General features: G+C 42.7%; 1 protein-coding gene and 1 pseudogene across 1 annotated transcript; both read left to right on the forward strand.

The window, feature by feature from the left end:
- The first annotated feature begins 1,729 nt into the window (after positions 1-1,729).
- Positions 1,730-6,861, forward strand: LOC117834774 (protein neprosin). Its single transcript, XM_034714303.2, has 7 exons — positions 1,730-2,002; positions 3,128-3,214; positions 3,300-3,530; positions 3,638-3,805; positions 3,924-3,977; positions 5,791-5,937; positions 6,193-6,861. The coding sequence occupies exons 1-7, from the start codon at positions 1,826-1,828 to the stop codon at positions 6,559-6,561; spliced, it is 1,233 nt and encodes a 410-aa protein (XP_034570194.1). The 5' UTR covers positions 1,730-1,825; the 3' UTR covers positions 6,562-6,861.
- Positions 6,862-12,460: 5,599 nt separating this feature from the next.
- LOC117834533 (protein neprosin-like) lies at positions 12,461-20,205 on the forward strand (annotated as a pseudogene).
- The last annotated feature ends 5,384 nt before the right edge of the window (positions 20,206-25,589 follow it).

Here is a 25,589-nt window from a genome sequence, read left to right on the forward strand (position 1 = left end):
CACTCAGCAAACATTCTTGCACTCAGCAAACACCCAGTTTTCGATAGTGGTAGTTCATATTGTAGTTCATATTTGGAATAGACGTGTTAGTTCATAAATTGTATATACGTATATATAATATATAATATTTGATATTCTAGAACCATATATATTAACGTATAGCACTAGTATACATAAAGGAATATGAGTACAAATATAAAAGAAAACAAAAGGAAAAACAAACAAAGAGAAAAAAATTGCAGTTTAGTATGGGTTGGGATTATCCCAACCGGTACTAATCTGGCCTCGCCAACGCATACCATGGCGGCAAATTTAGTACCGATTGGGGTTACTAACCGATACTAAATGTGGCCTTTTAGTACTGGGTGGATCACCCAGTACTAAACATCCCACTTCTAGTACCAATGTAGCGGTACCAGTTGGGTCTAGTACCAATGTAGTGGTACCAGTTGGGAAACAGGTACTAAAGCGGTTTCCCGACCGGTACTAAAGGTCAATCGTCTGGTAGTGTAATGATGCTAAGCAATTTGGTCTGAACCACTATTTGATGTCACTAAACCATTATTAAGCCAAGGCAGAGATAATTAGTTACGGATTATTCCACACCAATTGAAACCTAAGGGATGAAAGTTACATAGGAACGAAAAATACACTCTTTTCTATAAACTAATGAAAAATGTCAGCTACCTTTTAACTTTTTTTTTCTCTTAAATAAGAAAACTAATTGTTTCTCATGGGGCGCAGAGGGCCTATGAGAAATTTAGGCCAAATTGAGCCTTGTACTCTACTCTCTAGTTTCTTTTGCCTTTTACATTATAGATGTAGTAGGTTCAGCTCAATCTAGGCTCAACATGAGCTCTCTTGATTTCCTTCTCTATTTTGCTTTTCCTTGACGACTGCACCACAACGAACTCATGCAGTATACTTCATGCCGACCTGTAATTTTACATTTATATAACACGTATAACAGCAACTTCATGCCGTTTTCGAACATGCATGGAAAATCTCTGCGCTTCCCTCGAGGACTTGGACCTCGCAAGTCTACGCCTAATACTGTTGGATACGTATCTCCCAGCCTCAATGCTAGATATTTTGGAAATACGTACGTACCATGTGTCTTGAAGCTTTTAAACTTTGGTTAATTATTCATATCTCTGACAATCTAGAATTGTTTAGATTCTTTTTGGGAAATAAATAAAAGTAGTTCATGTAGAATCATAGTAATGTTTTAGACATACCAGCCGGAGTCTCACGCTTTGATGCTAATATCGGATATAGCAATGGCCCTGTCTGTCCGAGGTGTGGCAATTTATCATCAGAAGCTAGCTCATTATCTGTCCCTTTGGAACTCCCATCATCACTAGTGATGCTGCCAATACTATACACACATATTTTGGAAATGTGTACGTACACGTACACATATCTACATCCGGCGATAAGCCTTTTAAACTTTTGGTTTAACTGCATTTTAAAACATTTTGATTGGAAATACAAAAAAAATCTTTATATTCATTTTGGAAAAGAAAACAAAAATTTGCGCATAAACATAGTTGGGCTGACAATACAAGCAGGAGTGCAACGGCTGCACGTCTCCTACTACTACGACGTCTCCTATCCGACGAATCCACAAGTTCGGTGCTGGTACCTCTCCAAGCACGTTGGCACCAGCCAGGCCGACCGAGACGTCTCCACTGATCTCCAGCCCTTTAAAAGCCGAGCCTGCAGGACACTTCGCCTCCACAGCTGCAAGATCATATCAGAGGAGAAACAAGTAGCAGCTAGCTCTCTGATCTTTGTACTTATAACGTGTTGCAAATACACGCTCATGGCAGCGACGCGAGCGTGCTTGGTCGCGCTCGCCGTGGCTCTCGCGTTTCTCCTCTTGGAGGGGCCAACAATGGTAGCGGCGTTGGGGGCTGCCGGAGGATCGTCGGAAGAGCACCTGAGGCAGGTGCGAAGCTTCCTCAGGCGGGTCAACAAGGCTCCTGTCACGAGCATTCAGGTACTGGCATCTTAAATTCGTAATGGGAAGAATGCATATATATACACGCAGAAACCACTACTGCAGAAACTCTCGTACGTGTCGATTACGCAAATGAGAAAATATGAAAACTGACATAGATACATCGAGCTAGTGTCTATGCCGGCCGGCTGCATGCACAGCCGGCAGATATGCAAGTCATCGGTGTTGTTCAGTGACGGATAGTCGGACCAAAATTTGATGAAAGAAAATAGAGAAAACAAAGACCCCAGACTTACCCACAAGATGATTACCCCACCCCTCGTATATATATGTCCCTTCTTATGATCTCAGTTATACTTCATTGTTGATGCCACAGGTATATTTTTTTTTCCTTAGGACTCTTGTTGTCTAAAACATTTGTCAATTATTTATAAATTGACTGCAAATAATAAATTTCAAACCTACAATTTTCATATAAAGTTTGTCTCCTTCCGTGCAAGATATAAATGCTTGAAAGAAACTGAAATTCAAATTAATTGCAAAAGAAAAAAAAAAGCTAGAACATGCATTTGACCACACTACCATAACTCCAATGCATATTCGTTCTCTTTCCTTAACAGGTTTCCTCAAATTTAATCGATTATCACATCAAATTTATGCCTAAGACAGAAGCTAAAGGTGGAGCCTTGTTGGTAGAGGCCAAAGCACCGCTTGCAGATTGCCATTATTTACGCCCAAGTTTACATGGATGGGCTGCGGCTTTTGTTTTCAAAAATACGAATATGATTTGGTGAGAAAGATAAGTTTGTGAAATATATAGACCAAATGAGCTCAAGTCGAACACGGACAGCATCTACAATATCAAATTTGTTTCGTTGGACTCACCGTGGAATATATTTTATAGTGCATATATTTGGTAGTATAGATATTATACTTTTTTATAAACTTGATCAAAATTAGAGAAGTTTGACTTAGAACAAATTTAATGTGACGTGTAAAAAAAGTAGAGGGAGTATATCGTTTCTCAAATCCGGAGCTAGCTGTGCACATATGCACAGCTTTATGGACTTATTATAATAACAAAAGGTCATGGACAATTGAAATTGCACACAGTTGTGAAACATAATCGCATTTTTTCAACTACTGATTCTGAGAAATTAACAGAGCCCAGATGGAGATATCATAGACTGTGTGCCCATCTCCAAACAGCCTGCATTCGATCATCCTCTCCTGAAGAACCATACCATACAGGTTCGTGCAGCAATATTGCCCTTTTGGCCTTTTCATTTCACTGTTGGGTGGACGTATAATGATGCTCCACACCATCACCTTTCAGATGCAGCCTTCTGACCATCCTAGAGGTCAGTATGGTGACTCCAACATTGCACCTCATCCAATCACACAAGCATGGCACCAGAATGGCAAGTGCCCTGAGAACAATGTACCAATCCGAAGGACAAAGGAGGAGGATGTCCTGAGGGCCAGCTCGGTCAATTTGTATGGAAAGAAGAGGCCCGACAGCATACCAAATATCCACCCTGAAGCTAGTGATACGAGTGTCCACGAGGTACAAAACATCATTCAAAAATCACCTTCATTTTATTACTAACTAATCTTCCACTTGGATTTTTTTTTGATATTACTGCTTTAACTTTTTTTTCTCCCATCGAGCAGTATGCTGTAGCATCTTCAGCAGATGGCCAATACTATGGAACTCGAATCAATATAAATCTGTGGAAACCAATGACCGAGACGGCCAAAGACTTCAGCTTGACCCAACTCTGGACCGTTGCAGGGTCGTATGCCAACAACGATCTCAATACCATTGAAGTAGGATGGCAGGTGAGACTTCTAAGGGAAAAATTGAACACACTTCCATATGAGTTCACTGGTTGTTGCACTAAGTTGTGCATTCTCTAACATTGTGGCTGATCGATTTGTGCACTCTTTAATATTTCAGGTTGACCAAGATTCCTATGGGGATAACAATCCTAGACTCTTCATCTACTGGACTGTAAGATAAACCTCACATTCATTTATCTTCATTAGTAATACTAGTCCATCAACCCGTGCTCCCACACGGGCTAATGTTTTTAGAAGCTATTGTATTTGAAAATTATTTAGAAATTAAACTCCTAGCTAATAATCAAAATTGTTTACCTACTACTCTCTTATTTTTCAATACTTCAACATAATACTTATATAGATATGTACCTATCTTTATCCAATTGTGATTGATTTTTAATTAATAATTACTCTAAGCATGTTTTTATCCATATTCATACTTTTTCCATTTTGTATCACACCTCCAATCATCCATACATTATGTTTAGCATACAAATCAATATTTTTCATCGATTCCTCACATACATGTATAAATGGGCACTCATCATGTGTATATACTTTAACTTAGTATTTTTATATTAACAATGATATAAATAGGTAATTTAGAATCATATATTTGTTTACGTTTTGATATTTCTATATGATGCACATGGACATAATTAGATTAACATTTATGTGTTTACTTTAGGTTATTTTTAATAACGACATACGTGGGTAACATAGATAAAATTTTAGAATGATTTAATTTATAAATTTGAGAATGACATTTTAGGTTACGCTTTATAATGATGCTAGTAAATTGGATGAAGATTATGGGGTAACTTTAGATTATTTTTTATAGTACCTCAGCTCGGTAATTTAAATATAGGTTTAGAGCTTATTTTTGAATATTTTCACAATGACAGTGGTGGGTATCTTTTTAGAAAATATAATAGATCAATGGTTATGATTATTAGATTTTACAGGATTGGTGTTTGATGTTCTTAATTTTTATGAGAATTTCTCTCTTTTTTCTAGCTTGTCTCGTGGTAACTAATGCGGAGTCTAAAAAAAATGAGACTACATTGTTACAAAACTATTACCATAAGCTACCTCTTGTTTGTTAAATATTAGAACACAATACTTATGTAGATGTATACTTAATATCTTCATCCAATTGTGATAGATTTTAGTTAGTAATTCCTCTATAATATTTTCATCCACATTTATAATCTTTAACTTTTCACTTTACATCGCAGGTATGCGCTTGAATTTGTTTAATGAACCCTAAGTTTGAGATACAATTTTAGCATAGAAATCTATATTCTCATCACTTTATATCCTTATAAATGGTGACACACATTATGTGTATAGACCTTGATTATTATATCGTATACCACTAGTGCAAGATATAGATGATTTAGAATCATAAATTGCTGTATATTTTTAATTAAGGTTATTTGATTCAAATGTAGGGTTACCTTATGTTATTTTTAATAACGGCATGTGTGGGTAATATAGATGCAAATTTAAGGGGTTGCTTTAAGTTTTTTAAATAATAGTGGTAAGCAATTCAGTTGCAAATTAGGGAATTATTTTAAATATTGTTTATAATGGCATAAGTGGGTAATTTTCATGAAGATTAGGGGTTACTTTAGTTTATTTTATATAATGGTAGGAGTGGGTAATTTATATATAGATTTAGGGGGTTACTTTAGGCTATTTTCATAATGGCATAGGTGGGTAATTTTTTAGAAAATATATTAGATCCAATGGCTATGATGATTTGAATCCATCCATTGATGGTCGGATGTTTTGCTTTTTTGTGAGAATTTCTAAGATTTCTCTCTTTTTCTAGAGTGTCCACCTAGGAATCCTAGGTGGCTTCACCTAGAGGCTCCAAAAGGAGCCTCCTATTACTCTAATAGTAAGATTGACCTTTAATTTTTTATTAAGTTGGGACATAAAGGTACTAATTTCTATTACTATGCAATATATTGTAGAGCAATGCGTATCATGGAACAGGATGCTACAATCTAATATGCTCAGGATTCGTCCAGACAAACAATCAGATTGCTCTCGGTGGTACCCTCTACCCTCAGTCCGTCTATGGTGGCTCACAATACGAAATATCTATTCTAGTTTGGAAGGTAAAACACAAAGAATGTTCACATTCCGATCGTAAAATAAAGTTCACGAATGCTCACCATTTTAACACTAGTTGTCCCTATTGTGCTAGAGATTTCTCCATAAATGCAACACTGTCAAGTTAGCCTTTTTAGCAAAGCATCAAAGGAATCTTTATCTTAGTATTCTACGAGGACCTAGTGTTGCAAATCTGGCCCAATTGCTATATCCCAATCATAATCACGTCTCCTGAATTGTCCTGTAAATTTTGCTTGCAGGACCAAAACACGGGCAACTGGTGGTTGCAAGTAGGAGGCACTGATGTGGGTTATTGGCCATCTTCCATCTTCACCCACTTGAAAAACAGTGCCTCCATTGTTCAGTGGGGTGGCGAGGTGGCCTCGTTTAGCGCCGGTCAAACTTCAACAGACATGGGCAGTGGACACTTCCCTGGGGAAGGGTTTGGCAAGGCCAGCTACATCAGGAACATCCAAGTGGTAGATTCATCCAACTATCTCAGACAAGCAAGTGTTTCGCAATTAATAAGGCCGTCCCCCAGCTGCTATAACGTGCAGAGTGGCACTAGCAACGACTGGGGCACATACATCTTTTATGGAGGACCTGGGAGGAACCCCAACTGCCCATAGTAATCCTTGAATTACTTTACAGCCCAAATATCTCCTAAATACACGACGGATACTCCTTTAGCAATGCATAATGCATTGCTAGAGGCCCAATAAAGTATTGTAGGGTTACAACTGCATGACCCATGCAAATGCCACAAGAGCCATATCGAATAAGGAGCTTCCATCGTTTGTTATTACAACTGTATCTCCACTGCGGATAAGTGTATTATCATAACATACTACATCCATGAGCATGGACACAAGATCTTTAGAGCTCAAAATAACTACTTCCATGAAATAAATAAGTGCGATTGTGTACCAGTTTTTTCTTTGTCCATGGAACATTGATTTTTCTCTGTGAAACATTTTTTATTGAGAGTTTCGGAGGAAAACTGTCTTAATTGAGTTGGCCTCAACCATGGCAGCTTGGGTCAACTCGTCTAGGCTCAGCACAACATTGATCGATGCCACTAGGCTCGTTTGTATTCAATGGACAACGACTGTCGACTGAGGTGCAGTGCAGCAAACTTTGATTTCAGTGTAGTGTGTAGTAGATGCACTGCTACTTTTTGAATCAGTATGGTTTGTACAGCATGCAACACTTCACACTTGAGACCGAATCACACGCTTGTGTAGTTGCCCAAGACTTCCCAAGCAGCAGGAAGTCGAGTGGTATCAGTGTTCTCCATGAATGTATCCTCAGACCAAGCAACTCTTCTGGCATCAGTGTTTGGCTGCCCGATGGCCTCCTTTCCCCAAACTTACCTTGGTCTGCCTCTAACCCCTTATAAGCTTTGACCTGGGGATCTTTGATCAGTTGTGGATCATTTTGCTTCTTCTATTTCTGGATGGAGAGGGCGCCTACTCACTCCAAGTGGCAGAACTACTTTGCTCAAGTCAGTTCTGGTCAGCTTGCCTGCATACCCCATGCTCTCTAATCTCCTCCCCCCTGGATCCCTTAGTGCCATGGAGAAAGTCTGCAGAGCTTTTCTCTGGACAGGAGACACAAGTTGTTCTGGTTGCCAATGCAAAGTGGCTTGGGAAACAGTTTGCCTCAGGAAGGATCAAGGGGGCTTGGGTGTTTGAGTTCTCTCATGGCAAAATGAGTGTCTTCTCTCCAGAATGCTCCTCAAAATTCACGAGCCACCAGCGACTCCTTGGCAGCAATGGTTCCAGTCCACCTATGGCTCTCAAGGCCACCGTGATCTTGGAGACCCTCACTACCTCGACACTCCAACCTGGAAAGACTTCCTCTCTATTCTTCCTACTTTCAGGCAGCACATGTCAGTGATCATTGGTGATGGATCCTTCACCTCCTTCTGGTCTGATCACTGGATTGGCTCTGCTCCTTTAGACCTGGCCATGCCGGCCCTCTTCTCACAGGCCTTGAGACCCAATATCTCAGTGCAGTTAGCTACTGAAAGTTGACACTGGGACCTCCAACTCCAACCCAGGATGACTCCTATAGCACAACAAGAATTCTCCACCCACATGCAGGCCCTTCAGGATGTTCAACACTCACCGGCAGTTGCAGACCGCTAGGGCATGAGGACGACGCTCACACCTTTCTCCACCAGGCTTCTCTACTGCGCCCTGTCTTCAGTGGTTCCCAGATGAGTTACTCCCTATAATATGGTGTAGCTTCGCAATGCCGCAAGAACAGCAGTTCCTTTGGCTCATCTACCACCACTGGCTACCCACCGCTGCCCTGCTGCATCATCGTAACATCGTCGACAGTGATTAGTGCCTGCACTGCCACCAGACCGAAGAGCACCACCACCTCTTCCTCTCCTGCCCCAAGGCAGCAGCTTGCTGGTCCATGCTGGGAATGAGCAGCCTTGCTGACGCCTTGATCTCCAAGCTCTGGGAGCAGCCGCTCTTAGCCCCTGGAGTATTCCCTCCGGTCCACCGTCATCACTTGTATTATATGGAGCATCTGGAAAGTTAGGAATGCACGGGTCTTCGAATAGGTTGACAGACTCCTGTCGCTGATCCTGCGACAAGCATGCGTTGCAGGTCAATCTTTTTTTTTCCTTTGTTTCTGTTTCAATGATCAGAGGAAAAGGAAATTAGGACCTGTCTGAATGCATGAAACAGGCTAGGGCGTGCAACACCTGCATTATTGCCGCGTGAACAACGGTCAGCTAGCTCGACCAGTTCTGTTACCCGCCACCTTCGACGTATCGACCAAGACCAAGAATCAAACTACGGCTCCACGAGTGAAGTGTTGAAAAGACTTTGACGCCCCAAAAATACGGCAGAGCCAGGCCGGCTTTGTTATAACACACCTACCAGCCGAAGCTACCAAAAACCAACACCACTACGGGAACCAGAAACTTTGCCAGACACTCGGCAAAGACACGAAAACACTCGGCAAACAGTACACGGCAAATTTCCTGTCGGCAAAGACTAGTTTGCCGAGTGTCAAAACTCGAGCACTCGGCAAACATTTTGCCGACGGCCTAAAAACACTCGGCGAAAATATGTACTCGGCGAAATACGCGCTGACGGCGTCAGGGGTAACGGCGGGTTTGCCGAGTGCCAGACCGTAGACACTCGGCAAACATAGCGTCTTTGCCGAGTGCCAACACTCGGCAAACAAGGGGTCTTTGCCGAGTGTCAGGGAGTGGGCACTGGGCAAAGCCGGCTTGTTTGCTGAGTGTCTTTGCCCCTGGCACTCGGCAAACATGGGGTCTTTGCCGAGTGTCAGGGGGTGGGTACTCGGCAAACAACCTGCACTGCGCCTGGGAAGTAGGGCCTTTGCCGAGTGCCTTGTCCCTGGCACTCGGCAAACAAGGGGTCTTTGCTGAGTGCCTTGTCCCTGGCACTCGGCAAACAACCTGTCCTGCACCTGGGAAATGCACCTTTGCCGAGTGTTAAAGCCAAAACACTCGGCAAAGGACCCTCTTTGCCGAGTGTAACACTCGGCAAAGTGACCAGAACCCCCCCTTTTTCCCCGTTTTCCCACGTATAACGGACCCCTCTCAATTCACAATACACATCATCACAGGCATTTGTAATAAACAATCACATGCATAATTCACAACCACCATTAGAAACATTATTCATAAACACCACAGGCATAATTCAACATAAGCACGTAACAATCCATAAATCCAAGTTCAAGTCACAATGTAGTTTCAACCAAGTTCACAACCAAGTCTAGTTCCGTGGAGGCCAAGGAGACCACTGCGACAAATCTTGATCTTCATTATTCGAAGCCGCCGATTGATTCTGCACATAGGATAGGACATTCTGAGCTAACATATAAAGTTGTCAAAATTAAAGTATTGAATGTAAAGCACAATGTGTCAAGTGACTCACAGGAGTAGTCGTGGGTGGCTGAGGCGGAGGGAACATCATCGGCGGTGGCGGAGGCAAAGACTGACCCATGCTCGAAGCAAAATTCTGCATGTACTGGAACATCTGCTCCATCCTAATCCGATTTTCTTCCTCCATCCTCCGTCGTATGTCCTCCATCTGCGCCGCCATCTCCTCTTGTTTCTTCCTTGCTTCTTCCACCTGGGCCTACAATATTTCATTGACATGTTATAATGCAAAGCTAAAGTATAACAACAAACGAACGATGAATGGAAGAGAAAGAACCTGGAGAGCCTCCATCTGGAACTGTGCAGTGGTGGGTCATGGCCGTATCGCCGGGCTCGAGTCCGTGCTCCTAGCTCGGATCTGGGAGAGAGTGGGAGTAGAGGCCATGTCGATTATGCCGTCGCCAATCCAATATCGGCCATGCTTCTTGCCTCCTCCCACCCTCATCACGATTTCTCCATCAATGTCCTCGGAGCTCGGATCGAAGTCTGGCCTGTGAACCTCCCTAGCCATCTTTGTATACTCGCTGACGCGGCTGTGTATGCTAGGGTGGCTGTACGCCTCGGACGGGTCGTCTGGGTTGAAATCGATATCGGCCGTCGCCTTGCCCTTTTTGGAGAGGACCCATGCCTTGAGCTGGGAGCAAGGTCGGCCATCATGTGACGCCGACTACGGCAAAAAATACAAAATGATTAGGAATTATGTAGAACTGAACGTTACAATAAAGAATTGAAGTTGCGTACCCATTTTTCTCTATATTCATCAAGGCTTAGGCTGCCTTGATGGTGTGGTGCACTCGGCATCTGCAAACGCCGCTGCCGGCAAGCAAGGTGGTTCTCCAACCACCCGAGCTCCAACCACACATCGACCATCCTCTCCCAGCACGGCATATGCGCACGACACCACCACGGAGGCACCTACATCATCAAGCGTGTGACATATGAAAAAGAAAATGAGCCTAATTAATCTTAAATAGTAAGTAGCAACGTTCTTTACTTACCCTCATGAATTGGTCCTTAGTCATGTTCATTGTTCTTGCCTCCTCTTTTCTAACCTTCATCTGTCTGTATTGAGCGTGAAATTCGATGATGGCCTGGATGCGCGCCTCGTAATGCATGTCCTTCACGAGCTTCTTGGCGGCTACATCACAGACGGTGTATACAGTTATTATTTCAAGAATGTCGAAAGTAGGTGATGTATTGAGCAATTTAGTATGAGGAGTACTTACCCACAGCTCGGCCTTGACCCACTCCGCTATGTTGGGGAATCTCCTCTGTTGACGATCAGGGACGTCGGGGGCGGCGACGTAGTGGTCCCACATGTAGGCCGGCTGCTGCTGTCCAGCGTACACCACCAAGCCAGGGAAGTGAACCCTGCACAAAAGGCCAAGGATCCCGTTGGCCTTACGGTTGTGGTCACCCCCACTGAGCTTAATCCAACTCCTGAACAAGTCATTAATATAAATTATTAGTTTTTGTAACTTTCAACAAAAGAAAAATATTAAGAATATTTAAAGTTACTTACTTGGTCCCAACCGGTTTAATGAGCGGGCGTAAATGCTCAGGTATCGGCTGCTTCGGGAGGGATGAGGGACCTCGCAACCATATCTTGGACTGGGAATCCCCTGCCTCCCCGTCCCCCTCCTGCTCCTGCTGCTCCTCCTCCTCCTCATCGTCCCCAGAGGCATGTGCGGAAGGTACCTCCTCCTCCTCCTCCTCCTCCTCCTCCTCCTCCACCTCAGGTTCAGGCGACGGGGGCCTCGCCGCTTTACCCTTCCCTCGAGGCCTCTGGACCACCTCCTCCTCCTCCTCCTCAACCCTACGTCGAGGCCTGCCTCGACGCCTCCCTCGACCGCTCCCTGAATGTGACCCTAACCCTGAACCAGTTCCTAACGCGACCAGTCTCTCGCAAATCGACGTGAGCTTCCTCATACCGCCCACCATTGCTCAATGACCTGCAATTAAAAGAGTAAACCAGTCAGCATAGACACACAAAACATAATTACAAAGATATGGAAATTATAATTAAATTATAACTAAATTAGTACGAATCATACATGTATTAGAAATAATCATCATGATCAGGATTAGCTGGATTATAAGTCTCATCATAACTATCACGCGTGTCGATATAGTCAAGCCCGTGCTCCGAAGGAGGAATGTCGTCATCACTATAATTAGCTAACTGTAATCGTTGAAGTAATTCTAAGTCCTTCACATTTTGAACCTCGTCTCCACCATCCTCTGTCTCAACCCTCTCGTTGTCTACTTCCATTCCGATCGCTTCGGTTAAATCTATCACAAACCTCCCTTCGAGCCCATCTTCTTGGAATAACTCTCCTTCGTACGTGTCGGGGTCTATATTGTAATCTTCATTGTTTGGTACAGGTAGTTTACCGTGTGGCGATACCTTGTACACAACATCCCAACCCTTAAGACGGCTGTCGGTTTGGCACGGGTATGACAAATAATAAACTTGCGTGGCCTGTTGAGCCACAATATAGACATCGTCTCCTGGTAACCTGGATGACTGTCGGCGAAGAAATTACACTCGGCGATTGAGGTTTCCCGTAGTGCACCAACAGGGTAGCTCACTAGCTCTCGCCTGTTTCGTTGGAGCGACTAATGGCAGCGACTACACGAGCATGCTTCGTTGTGGCTCTCGCCTTTCTCTTCATGGAGGGTGCAGCGGCGGGGACTGCAGGCGGGCAGCGGCGGTGGCAGGTGCAAAACCTTCTCAGGTGGCTCAACAAACCTCCTCTCGCCAGCATTCAAGTAATGGCCAACCTGTCCATCGTCTTTTATCTTCATATAGATTATATACTCCCTCTGTTCCTAATTATAATTCACTTTAGTAGCTTGTTAGAGATTTTGAGTTTTTTCTTGTATTTTATTATTTCTCTTTAGTACATCAGATCTTCTTATGTTTTTGCTACATATTTTCTTGGAATATGTGTCCCTCTGTGATGTTTGTGGTTGATGTATTTTTGAAAAAAAAATATCTGAAGCCGGAATATTATCCTCCAGTATCAAAAAAATATTCTCATACATTGACCAAGCTTGTAGAAAGAACCTAAGCATCAACGGAATATATATGACATCAAGATAGTTTTATTAGATCCACAATAAAATATATGCCTTCAAAGTATATTTATTGTATTATAGATGTTATTATATTTTCTATAAACTTTGTTGCAACTACTGATACTGCGAAATTAATAGAGCACAGATGGAGATATCATAGACTGTGTGCACACATCTCCAAACAGCCTGCATTCGATCATCCTTTCCTCAAGAACCATACCATTCAGGTACCTCTCCACGATACAAACACATGTACAAGTGCCCTCACCACCACCATACAAACACATGTATGATGATATCACTCAATGGTGCCCCAACTTGTAACCTTTCAGATGCGGCCTTCTTATCACCCTGGTGGTTTATATGATGACTCCAAAATTGAAACACAACCAATTACCCAATTATGACATCAGAATGGCAAGTGCCCTGAAAACACCTTATATACCGATCCGAAGGACCAAGGAGGAGGAAGTGCTGAGGGCCAGATCTATCAAGAGGTATGGCAATAAGAGACCTGGGAGCATCCCAAAACATCATGTTTCTGTTGATGACCCTGACGCTAGTGCAACAATTGGTCACCTGGTACAAAACATCATTCGAGAATCACCTTCATATTATTACCAATCTTCATTTTGGATTTGTATTATCATTTCTGACATTGCTTAAACAATTTATTTGCTCTCTTATGTTAGGTTGATCTCCACCAGTTGGCCCAATGGCCAATTGGGCAACTGGTCCGCACCCTGATCGGAGGCGCTCAGCCGGTTCTTCTGGCAGATAGGCCCCATCATGCAGCACCATGAGCTAGGGTTTACAAGGAGCGGCGCGCAGCGCGTTTTTGGTCCAGCGAGATCGACGCGAAGCCGTCGGATGCGATGGACGGCCAGGAGACATCGGGCCAGATTTGGCCCTGGCGGTTGGACTAGGCAAGCCATTTCGGCAGCCTAGGCCCAGGTTGCAACCTGCGACTGCGAGGATGCAGCACATGAGCGCGCAAGGTAGGCCGGGCCGTATTCTTGCGCAGGCTGGGCTGCATTCATTGTTGGGCCAGTAGGGTCCAAGTGAAAGAGAAGGGCTAGCTGGGCCGCTTTTGCTGGGCCAGTTTCGTGGCTGAGACGAGCGCTCCTGCGCGAGCTGGGCCAGGCCGTTTCTGCGGTCAGGCCAAAAGAAAGGAAGAGTTTGAGCCCTTTTGCTTGTTCTTTTTCCAGCGATTTTCATTATTTCTGGAAATTGATTAATGGCTCAAATAAAATAAGTCTTCAGGAGAATTTTCCTGTGGGTAAAATTCACTAATTATGTTTAAGTTTCCACTGCAAAGATTATGTTTATCCTCTAATTAATTTTGGAAATTTCAATTGGAGGAGTAGTCACATTTGTTTAAGTTAAATTATCGTATTGTTATTTTGTAACCAACGTTGATGATAACAATATTATAATTTTATTCATAAGATTATTCATAAGTTTTTCCATGCATTAATTCTATTTAGTCATATTTGTTTAAGTTAAATTATCGTATTGTTATTTTCTGACCAACGTTGATGATAACAATATTATAACTTTATTCATAAGATTATTCATAAGTTTTAATGAGTTTTATGCATTAATTCTATTTCTGCCCCAACGATGATATAGAATTAAATGTGGAAGAATGTCAGTGATATAGAATTAATGAGTTTTATGCACTAATTCTATTTCTGCCCAACGGTGATATAGAACTAGTGTAAAAGAATCAATGAATTTTATGCTTTGGTTCCATTTCTGCCCAACGGTGATATTGAATTAATATGGAAGAATGTTTGTATGTTTCAGTTTTGACCAAAGAGGAAAAGGCTGACAACCGTTAATTTTAATCAACGTTTGAGGTTACTCAGCTGCATGCCAATGGAATGCAATGCTGGGCTATGTGAACGAAAAGGCATGAGTGAAGCCTGTTTGGGGCTAAAATGAATTAAGTTTTTCTCTCACCAAGAGCTTCTATTATTTTTAGTTCATCAATTTTCTAATTAAATTGGAACCAACAGGAAGATTTAATCGGAAAATAAAGTATAAGTGAATGTTCTTGGTCGTCATGTCTAAGTTTTCATTATTGAAAATAGAATATAGATTTTCTACCATTATGATGAGAGTTGCAATAAGTAAGATGCATGTGTAATTTGACCAATGTCGGATTAAACATGTGTGTTAAACAATATTCGGATTTATTTTTGAATTTGATGTATTGAATGTTCAAAGCACTTCCCATGTCCTGAGAGCTAACTCTGGTTCTTATGTCCCTTATAGGGACAAGTTTTGGCATAGTTCTTATGCTATTCAAATCCTGCATAGCAGGAGAAGTTTGTGATGACTCTTGTGGTTTTTAGTGTATCCCGCACAGCGAGAGAGGTTTGGGGTAGCTCTTATGCTATCCTAGTATTGACCGTGCATTTCTATTGTGTCATGGTCATTAAACACTCAACGAGTCAAGGGCCATAAGGGGTGCAATCCCAAAATCACACCAATGCTAAAAGAAGGTGGAGAGTCGGTTAACTGACTCTCTGCAAATGTATGCGGGCACTCCAATTGAGTAGCTCATTGCGGAGTAATGTAGTAATGGTGGAATGTACATTTTGAATGTATAATATGGCCACTAAGATGGAGTCATTAGACATAGATCGAAAGGAAAGGGAAAAGTTTAACCTTCCTTGTAGTATCATTTTGTCATGAAATGAGTTTAAGGACAAAAGGAAGTTGAAAATGAACCAAAGATAAGAAAGATATGCAAGCATGACTTGCAGAAGTACTGCGAATAAAGGACTCTGTTGAGTTCTTGAAGTTGAATGAGAAAAGTGCACTCCTCATACGAATTAAGAAATAACTTTGTTTGCATGACATAATCATGTGAATGAAGTACCTCATGAATGCCTTCTCGTTCACAAGAGTTCTAAATAGTTTTTGAAATTATGGTAGTAAAGTTCATGCCATATTTCAAGGGGGAAAATGAATTGTAAGATCAATTAAGAAAGATACTCTCCCCATAATGCGATGCATAGTATGCATTGAGAGCAAAAGTGATCTATAAAAGATGACTGTTAGCAAATTACAACGATACAACGGTCATAATAATGATACCCCATAGCTAAATTCCTGGACTTTTCATTAGTTCCGATAGGAAGATAGCATGGTCAGTCAATATTCATTTTGGACGAGCCTCAAAGATATTAAGGCAGTGCTTCAAGCACCATATGAGGCTCTAATAGATTAAACCTAAATAAGGAATTTGAAGATACACCATCTTTTCAGAAAATGGGATGATCTGGGGGAGCATGGTATGTAGAGACCTAAGACTTGAAGAGAGAAATGGGACTGTTGTCCGCTTTGATGATTGAAGAGCAACAAGTTTTCTCAATACCTGTTGATGTTGTATGAATTATACAACACCTGTTGTTAGCCATTCAAGGAAGATAAATAATGTAAACAAGGATCTTGTTATACAAGAGCTTGTAGAGTCAATTGCCTCTTGACAATGAAGAGCAACAACAGCCCCATATGAAAGAAGTGCCAGTAGCTGAGGCCCCAGACTATGAAGTCTATGCTAGTGAAGAAATTCAAATGGAGGGTAATCCCACCTCATTTGAAGAAGTCATGAGAAGCACTCACTCATCTGAATCGTATGAGGCTATAGAAGATGAGATGAAATCGATGAGTACCAATGATGTTTGGGACTTCAAAGAAATTCCTGATGGAGTCAAAACAGTAGGTTGTAAATGGGTCTACAATACAAGATGTGACTCCTAAGGGAATAGAGGAAGATACAAGGTGCCACTTGTGGTGAAAGGCTTTATGCAAAGAGAAGAAATAAGTTGCAATGAGAGTTCTTCTTAGTATCATGCAAGGATTCCTTTAGAATCATAATGGCGTTAGTGGCACATTACAATTTAGACTTACACCAGATGGATGTAAAGACAGCATCACCCAACAGGGATTTGTATGGAAAATGTTAACATGGCACAACTCGAAGGTTCTGTCATGGAAGGAAAAGAACGTATGGGATGCCGCCTGCTGAAATCCATTTACGAATTGAAACAAGCCTCTAGACAGTAATATGAAAGTTGATGAAACAATAAGAAAGTTTGGGGTTAAAGAGAATGAGAAGGACAGTAGCATTTATGCAAAGTTCAAGAATGAAAAATTCATTTTCCACATCCTATGTGTAGATGACATCCTACTCACTAGTAGCGATGTTAATCTGCTATTGGAGAAGTAGAAGTTTTTGTCCTCAAGTTACAATATGAATGATCTCGGTGAAGCGTCATTCATTCTAGGAATTAAAATTCACCGAGATAAAAGGAAAAGGGGTATTAGGACCATCGCAAATGTATACTTAGAAAAGATTCTTAAAAAATAAAGTATGCATGCGAGTAAACCTATGCCTGCTCCTACGATCGAGGGTAATAGCTTTGGGACTTTCAGTGTTCCATGAACCAATATGAGATCAATCAAATGTACATGGTTCCATATGCTTCGGCTGTTGGAAGCTTAATGAGTGCACAAGTAAGAATTTACCCTGACGTAACTCACGTATCCGAGATGTTTTGGCAGAAGTTCAGTCCAGATATAGATCACTGGAATGGAGTTAAGAATGTCTTGCAATTTTGCAAAGTATTATAAGCCTCATGATGATTAAGAAATAACAAGTACTCTCAAATAGTTGTGGGTACAAAATGTTGAATTTTGGCGAAATGTGTAGAAAAATCCACAGTAGTTGCTAACACTCGCAGTTGGAGTTTTGTTGTGGAAATGCTCCAAAGAAACAGTTGAGGTATCATCCATGACACATAGCCATAGTATAGCTTGTTATGAGGCTTTAGGGACAGGTAGAAGTGGTTAAGGGAATTTGTACCCGGAATCAACAATGGTGAACAACAGCAATAACCATTTAAAATAATTCACTCCTATGACAACAAGTCAAGTTCGTATCCAAACATGTTGACATTGAGTTATATGTTGTAAAGGAGAGAATCCAGAATCATTTTGAAAGCATCGAGCGTATAAGTACCGAGCAACTACTTGCGGATTTGCTTACCAAAGGCTTACCACCTAGTGTGTTCAGAGAACACACAGTCGACATGGGTTTATAGGAAAGCCTATGATTTCTGGATACTAAGGGCCTAGTTGAGTATATATTTCAAACCAGAGAGGTGCATTGTAGCTGTTAAATCTAATGGCAAATGACAGTGACGATGAGGCATGCTCTATGCACTGATCTGTGATAGAATGGTAACAAGATAAAGTAAGTTAAGTTTAAGTCATTAGGTCAGATCAAGGGGGAGAATGTTAGGTTGATCTCCACCGGTTGGCCCAACGACCAATTGGGCCCTTGGTCTGCACCCTGATCGGAGGCGCTCAGCCGGTTCTTCTGGCAGATGGGCCCCGTCGCACAGCACCATAAAAGGATGGTGGGGGCTAGGGCACACGACACGAGGTTAATCTGAGCCGCCAGTGCCCCACCGAAGTTCCTAACCCTAGACCGATTGAGAGGGGCACTGTGAGCGACGGGAAGCGCCATCGCCTGCACCGCTGCACCGGACTTCGCCGCTGCCGCCACCCCTGCATCAACAGCTTCTTCACGAACACTGTATTGACGAGTTCATGCACTAAGTAAGTATTTTACCCGCTAGACTAGCACCTAGAGTTCCTGTGAGATGTAACATCTTATTGATCAGCATGCTGTAGCGTCTGCATCGGGTGATAAATACTACGGAGCAAAAACCACCATTAATTTGTGGCAACCAACGATTGAGGGGGGCAATGGCTTCAGCCTGGCCCAACTATGGATCACAGGGGGGTCCTATTAAGGCAATGATCTCAATACCATTGAAGCAGGATGGCAGGTGATACCCACGAAGGGGAAAACATAAACACACCTTCATCAAAGATTAGAAGTTCCGTCGATTCTCCATTCATGCAAAAAAAAAGTTTCTTTCAGTAGTTGTAACGCTAACATCACTGTTTTTAGGAACTAATGGCCTGTCGAAAAGCATAGAGAACTTTTTCTAAAATCTTTATACATGGCTAAAATCACACTGTTTTACGTTCCCTAAAGGTTCTTGTAATGATGCACTAATAAGTTGTGCAATCTCTTTCATTGTAGTGGCTAATGGCTCTGTGCTCTACAAAATTCTAGGTTTACCCAGGGTGGTATCATGATAGTAATACTAGGCAAGCTGTTCATCTACTGGACCATAAGACAAACATCACATTCCTTTGTAATACTAGAGACATGTTTATTAAGTTGAGGAATGGAATATATGGGTACTAATTTTTCTATTAATGTGGCATATTGTAGCGTGATGCATACGACCAAACAGAATGCTAGAACCAAGGCTGCCCAGGGTTCATTCAGACAAATAATCAGATCGCCATCAGTGGCAGCATCTCCCCAGTGTCAATATATGGGGGCTCACAACATGACATCGATATTTCAATCTGGAAGGTAAAGCACAAAAATCATTCAAATTCTCATCCAGCATAAAACAAGGCTAAAACTGTGGTATTGCCTGTTTGTGGTCGCCCTCACGGAATCACATCCCTATGCACGTATACCGGATTTTGTCTACAAATGCAACACTGTTAAGTTAGCCTTATACATTAATAAAGCTATAAAAGGATCTTTATCCTCACCTTATGCAAGGAAATATTATAAATCTGGCCTAATTGCTATGAAAAATATTGCATGATATAGCCGGCACTGCTTCATAATCAACAAGATTTATAATATTTTGTTACGAATTTTTGATAGCCAGCACCCCTTCACTTCGAATTTTTGTTTCCATCAATGTGCAGTACTTTCCATAGTGCAGATAAGGAATAAGTAAACTCACACTTTTGTGCATGCTTTGATTTTAGGACTAAAAGGAATATACAACTACGTTTCCTACTTCCCTGGTCGATCATAATCCTGTCTGCTGAACTCTCCAAGTAATTTCTTTTTGCAGGATCCAAAGGGGGGCAACTGGTGGTTGCAAGTAGGAAGCGATGTATTGGGCTATTGGCCATCGTCCATGTTCTGTTACTTGTCAGACAGTGCTTCCAAATGGGTAGCGGACACTTACCAGAGGAAGGGTTCGGCAAGGCTAGCTACATCAAGAACATCCAAGTCGTAGATTCATCCAACAATCTCAAATTGCCAAATGGTGCGGTTTTGTTAGCTGAGTGATCCAGCTGCTATAACGTGCAGAATCCTGCCAATAGTGACTGGCACTACGGGAAACAGTAAAGTTGCCGAGTGCCAGAGGCACTCAGCGAAGACCCAAAAACACTCGGCAAAGTGTTTGCCGAGTGTAACACTCGGCATTCAGCACACGACAAATTTTGCGTCGGCATGTTTGCCGAGTGTCAAACCTCATGCACTCTGCAAACGATTTGCCGAAGGCCAAAAAGACACTCGGCGAAAATTAACACTCGGCGATAACGGCGGTGACGGCGTCCAGGTTAACGGCTCGTTTGCCGAGTGCCAGACGGCAGACACTCGGCAAAAATGTGAATCTTTGCCAAGTGTCGGCCTTTAGGCACTCAGTAAAAACTTGAAATTTGCCGAGTGTTGAGCCTTGGCACTCGGCAAATACGTGCAACTTTGCCGAGTGTCATGTCGCGGCACTCGGCAAATACGTGAAACTTTCCCGAGTGTTAGCCCAAACACTCAGCAAAAGGTGATGCAACTGCCCCCTTTGCCGAGTGTTAAGGACAAAACACTCGGCAAAGCCCATCTTTGCAGTGTAATACTCGGCAAAGCGGACAATACCCCATTTGTTGCCAACGCAACACGTACATTATGGGCCTCTAGAGCTTTCGCAGGATAAATTGCATCAAAGCTTTTCCAGGCTTCAGCATCGGATGGGTGTACCAGCTTCTCAGGATTATATCGATGTCCGTTTTTATGCCATATCATCTGTTTCGCGGATTCTTCAGTCATGTAAAGCCGTTGGATCCTCGGTATGAAAGGAAGATATCGTAGAACCTTCACGGGGATTGCGAGCTGCTTCTTCTGACCATCACCAGAGTCTACCTCCAGAAACCTAGACGATTCACACTTCACACAATACTTTGCTTCCGCATACTCTTTCCTAAATAAGATGCATCCCTTCGGGCAAGCATGTATATGCTCGTATGGCATCTTAAGTGCACAAAGAGGTTTCTATGCCTCATACATGCTCTTTGGCAAGATGTGACCAACCGGGAGCAGGCTTCCAAAAACTGTCAACATAATATCAAACGCATCTCGACTCAAGCTAAACTGAGACTTCACAGCCATTAGGCATGCAATGGCATCCAGTTGAGAAACCTTTGTATGGCCGTGAAGGGGTTGCTGTGCCGCAGACAACATTTCGTAATAAGCCTTTGCGGTAGCCTCTGGCTCCTCCTCCCTACGTGCTTCATCGAAGTGTGCTTCATGATAGTCATTTAACATGTCTCCCACCCCAGCATCATCATCATATTCCTCGATGCATTGTCTCAAGACCTCGTCTCTCCCACGATCGGATTCACCATGGTAGATCCACCTGGTGTAGTCTGACGTAATTCCGTTCTTCATAAGATGTTTGCCCATGTCTAGCTTGGTTTGCCGATGCATGTTTCCACATTTGCTACACAGACACCAAGTAGATCTAGCTTCTTTGACACTTGCAAACGCCCATTCCAAGAAAGCATCCGTCTTGTCAATCCATTCATTGGTCAACGTATTCTTACTAGTGCGGCCCGTGTACATCCACTGACGATCCTCCATCCTCTAACATATAAGCGAGTAATACAAAAATCACATTGCATCTACATGTTCCTACATTGTCTATTAGGTGACGATAGGTCCTAATCCCACGCGAGGGTGTGTAGGTGGGTTTAGTATCCATGGTCTACTCCGACCCGAGATAGAATTTCGGCACGACCTCCCCGCTGTTCTCCAAATACATGTCCTTGATGGGAGATTGTGTATCCGGAGAACATCAGGGAGGTGCTGCCGAAACTCTATCTCGGTTTGGAGTAGACCATGGATACTAAACCCACCTACACATCCTCGGGCTATCCAAAAAACGTGGACAATTCGAAACAAATACGGCTATAGATATGCAAAGATCTGCATATTTCCAACCGTATCTCTTTCGAACGGGAGACGCCTACCTAGGTTACGTGATATACGAACATCTTACGGAAAGAGAGGTGTAGGATGCCTCACCTTGCTATCCTGCAAAGTGACGAGTCGTGGACGGTAACGTGGCCTCTCCTGCAAGAAAAGAAATATAGAACTGTCAAGTTGTAATTTTGGCAGCACCTCCTCTGCACGAGGAGGTTTCTAAAACCTTCATCAAATCAAACGGCACGATGGCCAACAACCACATCCACTCCAATTTAATGGCACGATGGCCGACAACCACACACAGCTCAAAAGGAAGCAAATAATCCATACATATTTGATCCTCTTCTAATTTTTAAAACAAACTCCTATCACCTCCCTAGTCATCCTACCGTTTTATAATTTCTAATTTTTTTTTCAAATTTCTAATCTACAAGTCCTTTTCTAATTCATCCTATCATTTTCTAATTTCTAAATTATTTTATAATTAATTTGAACAGCAAATGTTGATGAAATACCGACTGAGAGCGGTGAGGGGGCGGGCGCGCCGCTAAGGGCCGGGGGCGCCGGGACTAGCGGCGTGGGGCCAGGTGGCGCGGGCTGCACCGGGTCGGCGGGGATCCGGCGGTCGGGGACAGCGCGGGGTGGGGCGCCGGCGGCCGGGGGCGGAGCGTGCACGTGTGGGTGTGTGCGTGTGGGTGTGCGCGTGTGCGTGAGTTAGGGCGGGGGTGGGCCGGATTAATTTCCACGCTTTGCCAAGTGCTAGATCGCCGGCACTCGGCAAAGGCCTTTTTTATTTTTTTTTCAGATTTTCGAACGGTACCTTCACCTGGGAAGTGGGCATGCGGAAATGTTTGCCTAGTGTTGACCCCTTGAGACTCGGCAAAGCACTGATTGGCCGATTGCCTCGATGCAGCACTTGGCAAAGGCCTTTTTTATTTTTATTTCGGATTTTCGAACGGTACCTTCACTGGGAAGTGGGCCCGCGGAAATGTTTGCCGAGTGTTGAACACTTGACACTCGGCAAAGTACGCTTATATTTCATGTGTAAAACTTCACTAATATGTTTAAGTAATTTTTTGTCCGTAAACTTTGTAAAAACCTAGTCAAAATCACTAAACAATGCCTATTTCATTTTTCTACTAATATTATTCCATTATTTCGTGGATTTATAGCTCATATTGAATTCATATCTATTAAATTTATATAATTGCAATTAATAAATAAAAATTATCAAACGGATCCAAAAAATTCCCAAAATTTGACATGAACCAATCTATGTTGTCTATGGCCTATTAAAAAAATTTTGAACTCAATCCCAAATTCAAGTATCAATTCGACTCAAAATCTTACCGGATCCTTCCAACTTCTACAAATCCTCTCCGGAGATGCTTTGATTTCTCAGCATCATATGTCAAGATTTGTGCGAAACCTTCTCAATTTTTTACCATAGCCTCCACATATGAAATCATGGCATCTTGGAAAATCTCATGAATTTCAAACTTCGTTTGTATTTTTGAGAATTAAAAAATTATTCGGCCACACGTTCGTGGTCGTGTTTTCTTAACAAAATGTTCGAAATTTCTTTTCATTTCCCGGATGAGACCTCAATTCGGACGCATTAACATGAATATGATTATTCCACTCATATTATTCCATTATTCCAATCACTTGCAGTTCAAATTTGACTTAAATCAACAAATTACTCTAAATGAAATTAATTCATTAAATATAGGAAACAGGTCAAGAAATAGACCACCTTCTAACATGCAGTGCCAAATGTCATACGTGGGGAGTACAAAAAGTGTGGAGGGTGGAGGAGGTAAAAAAAAATTTCGTTTTGCCGAGTGTCGCAAAAAACACTGGGCAACTATCCATGTTTGCCGAGTGTCGCAAGAAACACTCGGCAAAACTAAGTCTTTGCCAAGTGTCGAAAAAACACTCGGCAAACGTGTAACTTTGCCGAGTGTCTGAAACGGACACTCGGCAAAGGACTAACGTCCGGCACACCCCCTAACGGACGCCGCACGTGGCAGTCACGTGGTTAAGATTTGCCGATGTCAGTTGTTTGCCGAGTGTCAGTTGCGAGTTTGCCGAGTGTTTTATGTTTGACACTCGGTAAATAGGATTTATGCCGAGTGTATAATGTTTGTCGAGTGTTTCCCGGTTGACACTCGGCAAACAACTCTTTGCCGAGTGCCCGAGATAAAGCACTCGGCGAATAGAAAACACTCGGCAACTTTACTGTTTCCCGTAGTGTGGGGCACTTACATCTACTATGGCGGACCTGGGAGGAGCCCTAACTGCCGATAGTAAAATTTGAACTGCGTTTGGAGCCCAAATATCTCGTTGATACATGATGAATAGTTGAATACCCCTGTAACAATGCATTGAGCATTATTAGAGGGCTAATAAAGTATTGTTGGTGTCTACTAGCACATTATGGTTTGGTGTTTAAGTGACTCCAATATATTCATGTTTCCGCGTATGTTACGGAGTATAGAATAAGCAGGTTTCAACATTGTTACAACTGATCTATATGCCACTAGTAGAGACCTAACTTTCGATGCGCTCCCTTTTAATCCTGGTTTAAAGTAGGCCCGGTACAAAAGGGGGTGCATGGAGTTCTACTCTTGATTGGTATTTGCAACTAACTAAAAGTCACCTTTTGTCCCGGTTCAAAAATCATCCACCCGTGGGGGACCCTTTAGTCCCGGGTGAAAAAATCAGCTACCTGTGGGGGACCCTTTTGTTCCGGGTGGTAAGAATAACCGGGACTAAAGGTCACCCTTTTAGTCTCGGTTGGTGTTACCACCTGGGACTAAAGCTCACGACACCAACCGGGATAAAATGGGGTCTTTTATCCCGGTCGGAAACTCCAACCGGGATAAAAGGGTCCCTCACGGGTGGCTGAAAAAGAAATAAAGCCCTCGGATCCTTTTATCCCGGTTGGAAATAGTCGTTTAAACGGGTTGGTATTACAAACCGAGATAAAAGGATCCCCCACGTGTAGACTAAATCCTTCGGACCCTTTTATCCCGGTTTGTAATACCAACCGGGATAAAAGGGGGTCTTTTATCCTAGTTGGTGTTTCCAACTGGGATAAAAGGGTCCCCACGAATTAGTATAAAAGGATTGGATCCCCTATATAGTCAGATGTAGCGTGTAGGTGGGATGGCAAGGAAGCTATGCGCGAGGCTTGAGGTCGTGGGTTCGAATCCCACGAACCGCGCACGTGCATATTTCGCGTGAAAATCGGGTGACTTTATTTATTTTTCAATTTTTTTTTGCAAAACCATTTATACCGGTTGGTATTACTAACCGGGATAAAAGGGGGCCTGTACCGCGCCTGGCATGCCAGCCCATTTAGTCCCGGTTGGTATTACCAACCGGGAGTAAAGGGTGTCTTTAGTCCCGGTTGAGGGACCCGGATAAAGATACCCCCGTTTGTCTTGATTGCTTTATCCTGGATGGTTTTTCGAGAGATTTGCACCTTTCCAACCAGGACTAATACTCAGTTTTCTACCAGTGTGCAC

The sequence above is a fragment of the Setaria viridis genome, chromosome 8 (assembly GCF_005286985.2).
Source record: "Setaria viridis chromosome 8, Setaria_viridis_v4.0, whole genome shotgun sequence".
NCBI classification, from domain to species: domain Eukaryota; kingdom Viridiplantae; phylum Streptophyta; class Magnoliopsida; order Poales; family Poaceae; genus Setaria; species Setaria viridis.